This window comes from Stomoxys calcitrans, chromosome 5 (assembly GCF_963082655.1).
Source record: "Stomoxys calcitrans chromosome 5, idStoCalc2.1, whole genome shotgun sequence".
NCBI lineage: Eukaryota > Metazoa > Arthropoda > Insecta > Diptera > Muscidae > Stomoxys > Stomoxys calcitrans.
Window position 1 is genome coordinate 120,176,942 of NC_081556.1, and position 13,236 is coordinate 120,190,177.

Genomic DNA, 13,236 nt, shown 5'->3' on the forward strand with positions numbered 1-13,236 from the left:
TTATTTTTTGGTTTTTCGCAAATAAATAAAATAACAAAAAGAGCCATTGGAACTATTAAAACAAAAATAATGCCGACAATGATGTCAAGCGTTGCCTCTAAAATTTCGTTTTTGGCATTTTCCTCACTATAAGCAGAGTACTACTCTTTCACCCATTTTCCTCCAGCGTTTCGCAGACATTTTTTTATGGAGTTTGACAGCATTCCGCCTGAAAAGCTGAACAGAATACTCAGCTTAAAGTGTCAATTTTGAAACACATAATGAAATACCAATGATACATAAAAAGAGACATGTCATATGACAATAACATGTAGTGTAATAGGGCCTTAAGTAAATTATTTTAATGTTTGTTTTGATTTTGCTGTAAATCTAAACATCAAAGGCTTGATAACAAAGCTGAGATTTATTTTCTTCAATCTTAAAAAGATGTTCTTTTTGATCCGATATTCCACACATAAGCAAGAAAACAGTGTTATAATAAATGAAAATACAAATATAAAACACATTTGGAGAAAATAAGTTGTAAAACAAAGTGGGGGTACATTTTTGTTGTTGTACTAATGACGCCACTTCTTAATTGTACCATGACTATTTATTATAAACACAACTTTTTTCACATGTAGCGAATGGACTCATTCCAAATAAATGTTTACTTTTTCAAACGTATAAAGCAAAGACGAAAACTGGAAAAATAAAAAAAAAAACAGAAATATTAGAACTTTTTCCAAACAAGCCCACAAATGAAATTGTTATAAATAACAAAATAATTTGATATATTGTTGTTTTTGACATTCAACAGCCCATATTATCAGGGCTTTTTACAAATGTTTTTCGCACCCAACTTTAAATCTAAAAGAGGGGGATCTTGGAATATTCAACCATTTCCTCCAAATTGTGTGGCCGAAGGTCAGGAAAACTATAATGGAATATTTACAGGTATATCTGTAGAGGTTTGCAACGAATGTGACATAAGGGCATTGTATAGTAATGGATTTTATGGAAAAGGATCTCATTCGCGTAGTATTCCAAATGCATTATTACAAAACGAGTCTGAAGATAAGAAGAAGATAGAAGAATCTCTTTCTTTGGGATTGGAAGAATCATTTTTCTTGAGTTACTTCTTAAATGTTCTTAAAATCACTGACTTAAATAACGAAGCTATGAATTGGAAGGATTTCATTCGATATGCCCAAGAAGTAAATGTCGACTTTATCGAATCATTGGCTTCATATTTGTATTTAAAATCTAAAGGTTGGGTAGTGAAGAGTGGATTAAAGTTCGCAGGAAACTACTGTAAGTTTATAGCAACGATCACGGCTGACTTTTTTTAAGAAATACCATCTATATTTCAGTGATTTACCGCAAGGGACCACGATTCTTTCATGCAAGTTTTGTAGTTATAGTAAATGCACTTCCCAACTCTAGCCATCTGCAGCATAATAAACTAAAGGGTTTGCAAAGAATTGCTGAAACTTCAGATAAAGATGTACTGGTACTGGATGTTAGTAAACCTGCGGATTTCCACATGCAGACCGTCAATGATATTACTCAAATTTCAATAGCCGAAACTGTGATTAAACGTTTTAATTACACATCATTTGTGCAACAAAGTCAACAACGAAATGTTCAATAATAAATCAGAATATGCTTATTGTATTGTTTAAACTAAACTTTTTCTACTCTATGCTTCTTTGGGATGCCAGTGCTACGAAAGTCTGATCTCTCTTGGAGGTAAATTTTTTTACATTCATCTTTGAAAGCTTCATCCTTATACCATTTGGAAAGGCATTCTTTTAAATGTGAGTTTTCTTTGCGACAGGAAATCACCATCAAAACGCCACTGCCTTTGCAGCATGTCTCGAACGATTTTACTTCCTCTGCACAGTGCAACTCCTTTGCCCGGTCTCGCATTATTTTAGGTATAAGCACTTCGATCTCAACCTTGCGAAGTGACTTATCATTTGGATCGCCTGTAATATATACGTACAAATTAGACTATACATACAATAACTAGCTTAGAACATACCTAGTCCATGAGGATTTTTCGGATCGAAAGTATTTAAGGGATTTACAGTTTCAACATTCATCATTTCTTATTTTATAATTGCTTTACATAAAATTCTTGTTCGCAGATATTTTCGACAGCTGATTCTGTTATTATCGATGTGTCAAAAACAACAGATGTTAAGCCCAAACCTAATTTGGTTATCGTGTCAAATGCAACAGTAAACGCACGCCCCAATTTTTCACTTTAAGCATGGTACTCTGTAAAGCTTTTCGAGCGGAATGTTGTCAAACTCTATATAAAAAACGACAGCGAAAAAAGGCGGAAATGTAGTACTCTGCTTTAAGCTGGGTATTCTGTTCAGCTTTTCAAGCGCAATGCTGTCAAAATCGATATAAAAAACCTCGGCAAAACATTGGCTAAAAATAGGCGAAAAGGTAGTACTTTGCTTAAAGGAAGGAAAATGGCAAAATAAATCTAAGTGTTTTATTCGTTTCAACGTTTCGTTTTTCTTTATTTATACGCGAAAAATTAAATTCATTCGGGCAAGCAATAAATGCAGATAAAAAACGTGTTTTGGTTTGGAACAAAAAAATTCCACTCGCGGAACAATTATAAATTTCCGCGACTATTCCGAAAGCAGAAAAAAATACCAACCCTTAGTGAGGAATATGGTGAAAAAATTCTAGTGGCAACCATTGATGTCATCATTTTTGGTTTATTTTCGTTTTTCTTTATTTATTTGCAAACAATAAAATATATATAGAAAACAATAAGTGCAGATAAAAAAGTGTTTTAGCATGGAAACAATGAAATTTGATTGCTGACAAATTTGGCTCACGAAACAATTAAAAATTTTCGCGACTTTTCTCTATTCAAATGTTTTTGTTTCCATACCCAAACACGTTTTTTATCTGCACGTAAACCCCGTTAACGCTGCTCTTTAAATCCTCATTTTTTGCTAATAAATAATGAAAGATAATCCAATGAAATCAATAAAACATACAAAAATTTGCGGCAATGGATTCAAGTGTTGCCACTTTGCTTATTGTTTGTAATTTTCCTCACGATAAACAGAGTACTACTTTTTCGCCTATTTTAGCCAACGTTTCGCCGACGTTTTTGTATAAGGAGTTTGACAGCTTTCCGCTTGAAAAACTGAACAGATAACTCAGCTTTATAGACCCCTAATTTGGACTTCAGAAAATACTTCGAAATTTGGTTCTAATAAAAATGTTTCTCGAAATTTGATTCATAGAAAATTTTGTCGAAATTTGATTTCTAAGAGAAATTCCGGCGAAATTTTATGAGAAATGAGAACTTTGTCAAAATTTGATTTTAATAGAAAATTTCATCGAATTTTGACTTTTCATCGAGAAATTGTTCAAAAATTTATTTTCTAGAAAATTTCGTCGAAATTTAATTTTCATCGAAAATTTCGCAAAATTTGATTTTCATAAAATTTGGTCAAAATTTTATTTTTATGAAAAATAGAAATTTATTTTTCATGGAAATTTCAAAAATTAATTGTTATGGAACATTTTGCCAAAATTTATTTTTATAGAAAACCTCTCGAAATTTGACTTTTTATGGAAAATTTTGTCATAACTCAATTTTTATAGAAAATTTTGTCAAAATTTTATTTTCATACAAAATTCATCAAATTTCTATTTTTCTGGAAAAAATTTTCAAAACTAAATGTTATAGAAATTTTCGCCAAAATTATATTCTCATAGAAAACCTCTTCGAATTTCGATTTTATATAGAAACATTTTTCAAAACTAAATTTTTATAGAAAATTTTTGCTAATATTTGATTTTCATAGAAAATTTCATTGAATTTCAACTTTTCATTGAAAAATTTTTAAAACTTAATTTTCATAGAAAATCTTCGCTGAAATTTTGATTTCCTAGAAACTTTCTCAAAAATTAGATTTTCTTGAAAACTTTTTCAAATTTTGATTTTTTGCCGAAATTTAATTTCATAAGAAATTTTAAAGAAAACTTTGTCAAAATTTGATTTTATGGAAAATTTTTCAAAACCTAAAATTTTTTTTTTTTTTTATTCATTGTAGGATAATGTTCGGCTCTAGACTATTTGGTTTAATACGTTTCTATTCAAGGAACAGCGTAGCAAAATATATTTAAAAGTCTGCAAAAGTTTGGTGTTGCTAAAAACATTTGACTGGATTTCCTACCGCGATTTCTGGTTCGCCATGAATCTTCTTCAGCGCATTTTGTCAAATGGATCATTGGTATTCTACAAAACATCTAAAATTTGAATTTTATAGAAGATTTCGTCGACATTTGATTTTCATAGAAAATTTCATCAAATTTGATATTCGTAGAAAATTTCGTCGAAATTTGATTTCGTAGAAAATTTTATCTAATTTCGACTATTCATGGAAAAAATTTAAAAACTTAAATTTTATAAAAATTTTCCTCGAAGTTTTAAAATTGATTTTCTAGACAATTATCGAATTTGGATTTTCCCATAAAATTTTGTTTAATTCCATCTAATTTCGACTTTTCATGGAAAATTTTTTTTAAACTTGATTTTCATAGAAACTTTCGCCGAAATATGATTTTCATAGCAAATTTTGTCGTATTTTTCTAGAAAAGTTTTTCGAATTTCGATTTTCATGAGAAAATTTTTCAAAAAAAATTTTGCCAAATTTAATTGTCATAAAAATTTTTGAACAAATCTTATTTTTATAGAAAATTTGTCAAATTTCGACTTTTGAGGGAAAAAATTTTTAAAATTTATTTTTCGTAGGAAATTTCGCCGAAATTTGATGGTTTCATAGATTTTGATTATCATAAAGAGGAGGCCTCCGTAACGCAGAGGTTAACATGTCCGCCTATGACGATGAACGCTAGGGTTCAAATCTAGGGGTGAACATTAAAAAAATTTAATGCTGGCAACATTTGTGAGGATTCTGCCATGTTTAAACTTCTCTACAAAGTGGTGTCGCTTTGCGGCACGCCATTCGGATTTGCGGCACGCCATTCGGATTCGGGTAAAAAAGAATGCCCTTTATCATTGAGCTTAAACTTTAATCGGACTGCACTCATCGATATGAGAGAAGTATCCCTTGTTCCTTAATGGAATGTTCATGGAAAAATTCATAGAAAATTTAATCGAATTTAGACTTTTCATGGAAAAATTTTCAAACTTTTTTTTCAAAGAAAATTTTGGTTAAAATGTGATTTTCATAGAAAATTGTGCAAAAATTTGATTTTCTAGAAAATTTCGTCGAAATTTGATTTTTACATACATTTTTGACGAAATTGAGGTTTCAAAAAAAAACTTTGTCATATTTAGATTTTTATAGAAAATTTTATCGAATTTCGATTTTTCATGGAAATTATCTTAAAAATTAATCTTCCAGAAAATTTCGTGGACATTTGATTTTCATAGAAAATTTCGTCAAAATTTGATTTTCATAGAAAATTTTGCGAAAATTTTCCACGAAAATCAATATTCGATGAAATTTTCTATGAATTTTTACGAAAATCAAGTTTCGTAGATGTTGTCTACTAAAAGTCAAAATTCTACGAAATTTTCTAACAAAATCGAATTTGGAAGATAATTTTCAAAAATTCGATTAGAATAGAAAATGTTGTCAAAAACTGATTTTCGTTGAAAAATTCGACATTTAATTTTCATTGAAAATTTTTTCGAAAATAGAAAAAGAAAATTTCATTGAAAAACGTCATCGTCAAAATTTGTATTTCATCAAAAGCTTCGAAGACTTAGGATTTACATAGATTTCTAAATTTTGTTGAAAAAAAATTTTCATATTTTTTGAAAGTGTTTTTTTTTTACGTACGAATTTTTTTCAATTTTTTTTTTGTTTGGGTATTGTTGACCTGTTTTAAAATTTCTTCAATTTTGTTGTATTGTCTCGGCTTAGGTCCATGAAACACAAATATTTAATGTTTTTTCTTTTGTTTCATTCCATTATTTCCGTAGACTCCGTCTACCATTTTCAAGGCTAGATGGATTTAAACAAGACATCTTGGCTCAAGAGAACAACTACAGACGAAGATTCACTCTAGAGATGTTGCATATCATCGACTTACCACCTGACGAGAGAATGAATTTCAAAAAAGCCATAGAAAGCTGCGCGGAGATATATCGCCACACAGTCAACAAGCTCAACATTCAGTTGCCAACAGACAATAGATCGTGTAACAACTCATTAAATCTAATAGTTAATTAAAGATTCTTATTGTATTTCTGTTTTTATTGTGTGATTCCCTTTTACTAAAGTTTGTGTGTTTTCAGTTTTTTTTTTGTTTAAATCCATCTAGCCTTGAAAATGGTAGACAGAGTCTACCGAAATATTGGAATGAAATAAAAGAAAAATCATTAAATATTTGTGTTTTCATGAACCTATAGCCGATACAATAGAACAAAATTGTAAAAAAAATTATTTTCATAGAAAAATTTTTTCAAATCGGAGTTTTATAGAAATTTTCGTCCAGAAACGGTTTTCATAGAAAATTTTGTAGAAATTTTGTTTTCATAGAAAGTCTCGTTAAAATTGATTTCCATAAAAATGTTCGACAATATTTGTCTTTCAAGGAAATTTTCTGCAAAATTATAGTTTTAAAGAAAAACTGCAACATTTCACTTCTGGCCTGAAGACCATCCTCATTAAATTCAAAATTAAACAGCCACATTGGTTTTTTTTTATAATACAGCTTCTATAATCTTCATATTTATATTTTACCTGAAAATATGACTTAAATAGTTATTATTTTTTTGTTTGTTTATATTATTCTTTACAGCTTATCTAAAGTAGGTAGTTAATAACATGTGAATGGGCCTTTTCGTTTTGTTCTTTATATTTATGTATAAACTAATGGAAAGTATTTCATACTCATAATATTACTCATTGTACAATAAATCGTTCAAAAAAGATTCGTTCAAAGAAGAATATCATCGTGATAATGAAGACACAGCTTGCATATCTCTATTTTTGTTGTTAGCTAAACAATAGTTACAAAATAAAGAAAATGTGCGTTATATAGAGAAATTTCGAGGTTTTGAACCAACACCGAACCGCTTAGGTTCCTTTACTGCTTTGTCTTCTTATTTTTTTTTAATTTTCCCTTGTTCTAGTTTTCATAAAGCATTTCAATTTTTTTTTTTCAAATTCAGTAGACATGCAACATAATAAAAAAAAATTATATAACAAATGCAAATGAAAAATGTCTTTCTTAATTATTCGATAAATGATTTGTTTGTTCAGTAAATTAGCTAATCTTATTCAATATTAACACAATATACTATAAAACATAGTCAATGAGTAGTGAGAGATAGAGAGAGTGGGTGGTGTCTGTGGTAGCTAGAGATTGGAGTGTTGTTGTATTGTGTTGGGTCTATGCTAGGAAAAGTTTTGGTTTAATAATGAATGTTGTCGTCATGCTGGCGTAATTATGGCGGTGAAGTGTTTCCTTTGTGTTCGCTATAAGAAAATCTATGGTATTAGTATTTTGTAAAATGGTAGGAAAAATTCGGAGGTGACGGATTTGTGGTTGTGGCCGTAGAATGGCTATATCATCCTTGACTACCACTAGATGCGGGTTGTTCATTAAGCTGCAATTGTGCCAAAGTGCGCACTACGATACCACGATTGACGGGTGTAAGATTTTGACATAGAGCCACAACTGCGTCTAATGTAACGTCGGGGCAATCCTGTTAAAAAGCAAGACAATAGTTACACAGAAAAAAAGAAGGGGGGAAATTATAACAAATATTTACCTCTAGCATTTCTGTAATGGTGGAAATAATGGCATCTTTACGCACAGCGTTTATATTGCCCATGACAATTGATTCCGGGTTCGTTTGTTCCAAATACCATTGAACCATTTCTTCGTTTTTATCCCAGATGTAGGACTGCAAGGAAAACATTTAAAGTTAGTAATACTATAAGCGAGAGTAATATAATGCGTCTTCCATCGCACTTCCTATATGATAGTAATACCCGGCACGGGATAGCTGTAAGCACCACACAAGCTAGAACATTGAGTTCCGATCTGTGTGGTGGTCATTGCTGTCACGAGAAGCTTAGCTGCGAGCACAGGTTGCGGAGTAGCTCTATTTGCAGTCGCGGACAATCAACGGTATCGAGTGGACAGTCTCAGTGAGAGGTCGGGTGGCGCCGGCTCTTGCACAAATACTGAGTGCCTATGGTGCACGATATGAAAAGTCAAGTTATTGGCGCCTTTAAATAACCAATGGCCCCCCTGTTCCGCGGCGATTGGTCCTTTGGACCGGAACGAGCTTGCTCACCTACAGGAGCTTGACGTGGTGAAAAATGAGGTTACAACCACAACAGTTATACATTCACTTTAGCAAGCATTACGGATGTCGTGGGTTCGATAAGATATAACAATGAATCGACAAACATTCCCAATTGAATAATGATCAGAAAGCTGTTGGTACCTAAGTATTCATCTGTAAAACCGTACCCCCTTTGGAATTTTTCTGCTAGACTCTTTTTCTTTAAGTTCATAAATTAATTGATTTCAGAAGTCATCATTGAGCACAGTTTAGCAAGCTGAGAGCCTGGGTTCGAATCGTGCGGAGAACATCAGAAAAAATTTCAGCGTGGGGTTTCTCCTCCTAATATTGGCGACATTTGTGAAGTACTATTCAATGCATAGAAGCCAGGTAAAAACTTCTTCCAAAAGTGGTGTCACATTGCGACACGCATTTCGACCCAGGCTATAAAAAGAAGGTCCCTTGTTATTGAGCTAAAAACTCAGACAGCACTCATTGATATGTGATAAGTTTGCCCTTTTCTTTAAGGGAATGTTTATGGACAAATTTGCAATGATTTCTATATGATCTATATCTAATGATGATCTATATCTAAATATGAACCGATTTTAATGAAACTTTGCACACATATTGCAACGTCAAATGAAACATTTCATGCAATATTTTGTTAAGATCGGACCAGATGGCTTCCATAGCCATAAAAGGCCATATCGGATGGAAGATATATATGGGAGTTATATCTAAATCTAAACCGATTTTAAGGAAATTTTGCACATGCATTGGGACCTTAAACGAAACATCTCTTGCAACATGTTGTAAAGATCGGACTAAAATTCTGGTTTCTATAGCCTTAAAAGACCACAGATACAAGATATATATAGGAGCTATATCTAAATCTGAACCGATTTTTATGAAATTTTGCACACATATTGCTACGTCGAATAAATTGTGGCTTCGATAGCGTTCAAAGGCCATATCGGATGAAAAATATATATGGAAGCTATATCTAAATCTGAACCGATTTTAATGAAACTTTTCACACGTATGGGAACGTCATATTAAACATCTCATGCAAAATTTAGTAAAGATCGGATCAAAATATGGCTTCTACTGCCTTAAAAGGACATATCGGATGAAAGATATATATGGGAGCTATATCTAAATCTGAACCGATTTTGTTCAAAATCAATAGCGTTCGTCCTTTGACCAAAAAAGTGATTTGTGCAAAATTTTGTAGCAGTCGGACAACAAATGCGACCTCTACTTTGATTACAAGAATATACGATATGAACAGACAGACAGACGGACATAGCTAAATCGAATCAGGAAGTGATTCTAAACCGATCGGTATACTTATCAATGGATCTAGCTTCTCCTTCTTAGCGTTGTAAACAAATGCACAAAGTTATAATACCCTGTACCACATTGGTGGTGTAGGGTATAATAATTAAGTTTTTTTTTGTATTTAATTTCTACCTTCTTCCCCCGTTACACTTACCTCTGCGGTTCCTTTGTCTTCGACCAACCAACGCCTCAGCATTTGCTTAGCCTGGCCCACAGACAGACCTTCCTGGGCTTGAATTATTTTCTTAATAAAGCTATCTTCGAGTAGGAGACGTCTCAATCGCCAGTATAACCAGCCACGTGACTCACGCCATGGAACAATCTCATTAATACAACCCTTCTCCAACATTCTTTCAGGAGTGTCATGTAAATCAGCAAAATGCACAGCTACCGTATGATAGACATGGATCATGATCTCCAAACGTTGTTTGATTTTCTCATCAAATTGGCTGGCCAAAGCCTTATCACCGGCAGCTACAGCCTCATCCATTTGTTTCTTCAACTAAAGTTATTCATCACAACAACAATGGTTTGCAAACGATTAAAAGCTAGCCTTTACATAAATTCTTTATAACTACTTACTCCTATTGTAGTGGCATCTAATCGATGTATTGTTTTGACTAGATCCTTTTCTTTGTACTTAATTTCAACTATACCCTCAGGTTCCAAAACACCAGCTCTGGCCTCTGGATCAGCATACGATTCCATGTAACGTGGATTAATCAAAGAGTCCAGTACAGCCCAGGCACCGCCACGCAATTCGGCATTGGGGGGTAAATAGATGAGCACTGGCTTTTTGTATTCCCGCAGACCATCGACAATGTAAGCACCAAATTTAACAATTTGCTCATACATATCCTTCATGCCACCCGAAAAGCCACGCCAGTTGGCAAAGATGATAAGAGGCAATTCTTCACGACCAAAATCTTTAATTGCTTGAGCTGTTTTGTACGAAGAATCGGGATACCAAACTTGACCGGCTTGTTGCAGTGTCTAAAGCATCAATGAAAAAACGCAAAAAAAAGAACAACAACAATGCAAATGCTCTTCAAATCGAAAAAATACCTTGGCTTCGGAGTCTAAATTGGCAGGATCAGCAGGCATTTCCACCTCCACCGTTCGAGTTTCAACAGCAATTACACCGACTGGAATGCCTCCCAAACGAGCACGACCTGTAACAACAGTCTTGGCCCAGGGTGCCATGATTTCACTCCAAGAATCGCGATCGAAGAAACCATTTTCCCATTCGTTAGAGTTAGCTGAAGCAAAAAAATCCAAATTAAAACTTTTCTCTGCCGAATTAATTGAAATTTATTTCTTACCAGGATTAACTCTGCCTGCTAACATGCAACGCGGATCGTAGGGCGATTTGGTGGGCATAAAATCAACAGGCCTTGTAATGCGATCATTGGGTATGACAATAGGCAAATCACAGCCAGTATAGGCGGGCATGTAGGATAACCAATCCAAAATGGTGTAAACACCGTCCAAGTCTAAACTTTCGGTTTTATGTGAAACACCATTGTTGTACATGATCTGAACACCACCCAATTGGTTATTGGAAGCGTACACTTTACGACCCAACAGTTTATTCAAAGCGGCATAACCCGTTAGAATAATGTGGGAATTATCGATTTGTATAACACGTTGGCCCAAACGCACCAAGTATGAGCCAATGCCAATTGTACGGCATGTTACCATGGAAATGGTGACAATTTCATCGTAAGCCTGTGATGTTTCGCCGGCAATCAAACCAGCATAGCGTAAATTTTCAACTCCCAAACCATCGTCTTTGCCAATGATATCTGTGATTTTGTATCTGGGCTCTCCTTCGTCTTCAATGAGAATGGCCCGCACGGAATTTAAGTGTGCCACCTTGCTGTAGTCCTCAGTGGTCAAATACAGGTATTTGAAACCCTTATCTGGTTCTTCAGGGTCTTCCCAAGCTACGCGGAACATAGATTTCACTTCTTCGGCCAAACCAATACGTGCTCCACTGTTCACAGAAATGTAAATCTGTAAAAGCAAATTTTATTAGAAAACATGCACCCGTGCTGAAATAGTTTTCTCCTTCTTACTCACCCTAGGAACTTTTCGTTCTCTTGCCAATTGTGAGGCCTTGTGGAAGACTACGTCTTCTTGGATGCCAAATGAGCCAATCAAATAAGTCAAGTCGTTGGCGATGACAATCATTTCTCGTCCCTCTGGATATTCAGGAGTGGCTAAAACGATACGCCAAGCCACCATGCCACACTGTAACAAGATACAAATTTTAAAAAATTGATTTCATTTAGCCTTGGAAACTGTTGTAGACATACGGTATTCTCTCCCGGTAAACGTTTCATTTCCACCATATTATCTCCCTCCAACACCAACTCCACACATTCAATTAAAATCTTTTCAGGTATACGAATATCAACTGTAGGGCGTGCCTTGGAGAATTCTTTCCAATGACGCTCAGTCATTTGACGGAACATATCGGGAATGTCGTAGACATAGGTGGTGCCATTACTTTGAGCTTGAAAGCGTTTTTGTTGCAGAAAATCTTTGGTCATGTAAGGCGTTGAAATGGGCAAGCCGTGGAGGGAACCCAGCTTCTCGCCATAGGCTTTGAATTTAATTATACCGGTTACGGGATCAGTTTGTTCTGTATACATGGAAATGTCCAAGAAATAGCCCGAGTCATTGGCTATGCATAAGCGTACTGCCTGAGTTGGTGCCTGAGGTGATTGACGGATCAACATCTTTAATTCGGCTTGCAAAACACGCAACTTCCATAATCTGGGACCATAGCGCATTATCATTTTCGTCACAGATTCTTCTATCTTGGCCGGATCCATAATAACAGTGGGTACAAAATTCAAGAAAATATGATTGCAATCGGTGCGTTTCGCATGAGGATGTGAGAATGCTACTTCCAATTCATCCATGGCCTCCAACAACACGCGCTCGCCCTCATTTTGCAAATACTCAAAAGATGCCTCCTTCGTAATCAAATCGGAATGGCGTATAATGGAACGTATGAAGAAACGATAATCGGTGACTTCTTGGCCCTGGGAAACTTTAGCTCTACCCAAATATAAATGCATTTTTTGATTAGCAGTTGGCAAAGCCTCGAGATCATAGGTTTTCATGCGATTCAACTCCAATTGGAAGGCGCAGGCTGGCTCCAAATGACGATAGATGCGATCTTCCTCGAAATTATCGCGGGAACGGAAAGTAAAGAACTTGGGGAACTGGCGCCTGTCATGAGAAAAGAATAAGATATGTTTAATAAAATGCCATACTCTGGGAATGTAAAGATTCGCTTACTTCTTCAAGGCGGCAAATGTAATGCGCCTAACACGTCTCTGCAGCAATTCTTCGCGATGTGTTTTGCAATAATTTCCGAAAATCTGTGCCATGTGTACATCATCCATATCTCCAGTTTCACGTACAGCCACACTGACAATGTGTATGGGTTCCGTCGATTTGGCCTCCTCAGCAGCATTGGCACGAGTTACAGGATCTGATAGAGACACATTAATTGAAGTGCTCAAACGACCATCGGATAGGGAATCTACGGCGTCCACAGCCTCTAGAACCTAAAGTAT

At 34.5% G+C, this 13,236-nt stretch overlaps 3 protein-coding genes across 4 annotated transcripts in view; 1 reads left to right on the forward strand and 2 right to left on the reverse strand.

Moving 5' to 3' along the window:
• The first annotated feature begins 397 nt into the window (after positions 1 to 397).
• On the forward strand, positions 398 to 1,670 carry LOC106092985 (tRNA-splicing endonuclease subunit Sen2). The gene is made up of 2 exons (XM_013259947.2): positions 398 to 1,293; positions 1,353 to 1,670. The coding sequence occupies exons 1-2, from the start codon at positions 825 to 827 to the stop codon at positions 1,631 to 1,633; spliced, it is 750 nt and encodes a 249-aa protein (XP_013115401.2). The 5' UTR covers positions 398 to 824; the 3' UTR covers positions 1,634 to 1,670.
• On the reverse strand, positions 1,554 to 2,174 carry LOC106092986 (COX assembly mitochondrial protein homolog). Its single transcript, XM_013259948.2, has 2 exons — positions 2,027 to 2,174; positions 1,554 to 1,970 (listed from the first exon to the last, which is right to left on the reverse strand). Exons 1-2 carry the CDS (start codon positions 2,088 to 2,090, stop codon positions 1,666 to 1,668), a joined length of 369 nt encoding a protein of 122 aa, XP_013115402.1. The 5' UTR covers positions 2,091 to 2,174; the 3' UTR covers positions 1,554 to 1,665.
• A 4,518-nt stretch (positions 2,175 to 6,692) lies between these two features.
• Positions 6,693 to 13,236, reverse strand: part of LOC106092987 (acetyl-CoA carboxylase) — a 44,885-nt gene continuing 38,341 nt past the window's right edge. For both annotated transcript variants that reach the window (XM_059369638.1, XM_013259949.2), the window contains 9 exons: positions 12,956 to 13,227; positions 11,962 to 12,886; positions 11,726 to 11,896; positions 10,966 to 11,659; positions 10,709 to 10,902; positions 10,226 to 10,636; positions 9,798 to 10,145; positions 7,778 to 7,912; positions 6,693 to 7,711 (listed from right to left, as the gene is read on the reverse strand). In XM_059369638.1, coding sequence (XP_059225621.1) covers positions 7,574 to 7,711; positions 7,778 to 7,912; positions 9,798 to 10,145; positions 10,226 to 10,636; positions 10,709 to 10,902; positions 10,966 to 11,659; positions 11,726 to 11,896; positions 11,962 to 12,886; positions 12,956 to 13,227 — 3,288 coding nt within the window. In that variant the 3' untranslated portion in view covers positions 6,693 to 7,573. The remainder of the gene's footprint in view (positions 7,712 to 7,777; positions 7,913 to 9,797; positions 10,146 to 10,225; positions 10,637 to 10,708; positions 10,903 to 10,965; positions 11,660 to 11,725; positions 11,897 to 11,961; positions 12,887 to 12,955; positions 13,228 to 13,236) is intronic.

What these genes read in the sequence shown, in the direction of transcription:
- LOC106092985 (XM_013259947.2), top strand. Translation starts at nt 825, where the DNA reads ATGTTTTTCGCACCCAACTTTAAATCTAAAAGAGGGGGATCTTGGAAT. An exon ending in AAAGTTCGCAGGAAACTACT is followed by an intron (nt 1,294 to 1,352) that starts GTAAGTTTATAG and finishes TCTATATTTCAG; the next exon opens with TGATTTACCGCAAGGGACCA.
- LOC106092986 (XM_013259948.2), bottom strand. Translation starts at nt 2,090, where the DNA reads ATGATGAATGTTGAAACTGTAAATCCCTTAAATACTTTCGATCCGAAA. An exon ending in GAAAAATCCTCATGGACTAG is followed by an intron (nt 1,971 to 2,026) that starts GTATGTTCTAAG and finishes TATATATTACAG; the next exon opens with GCGATCCAAATGATAAGTCA.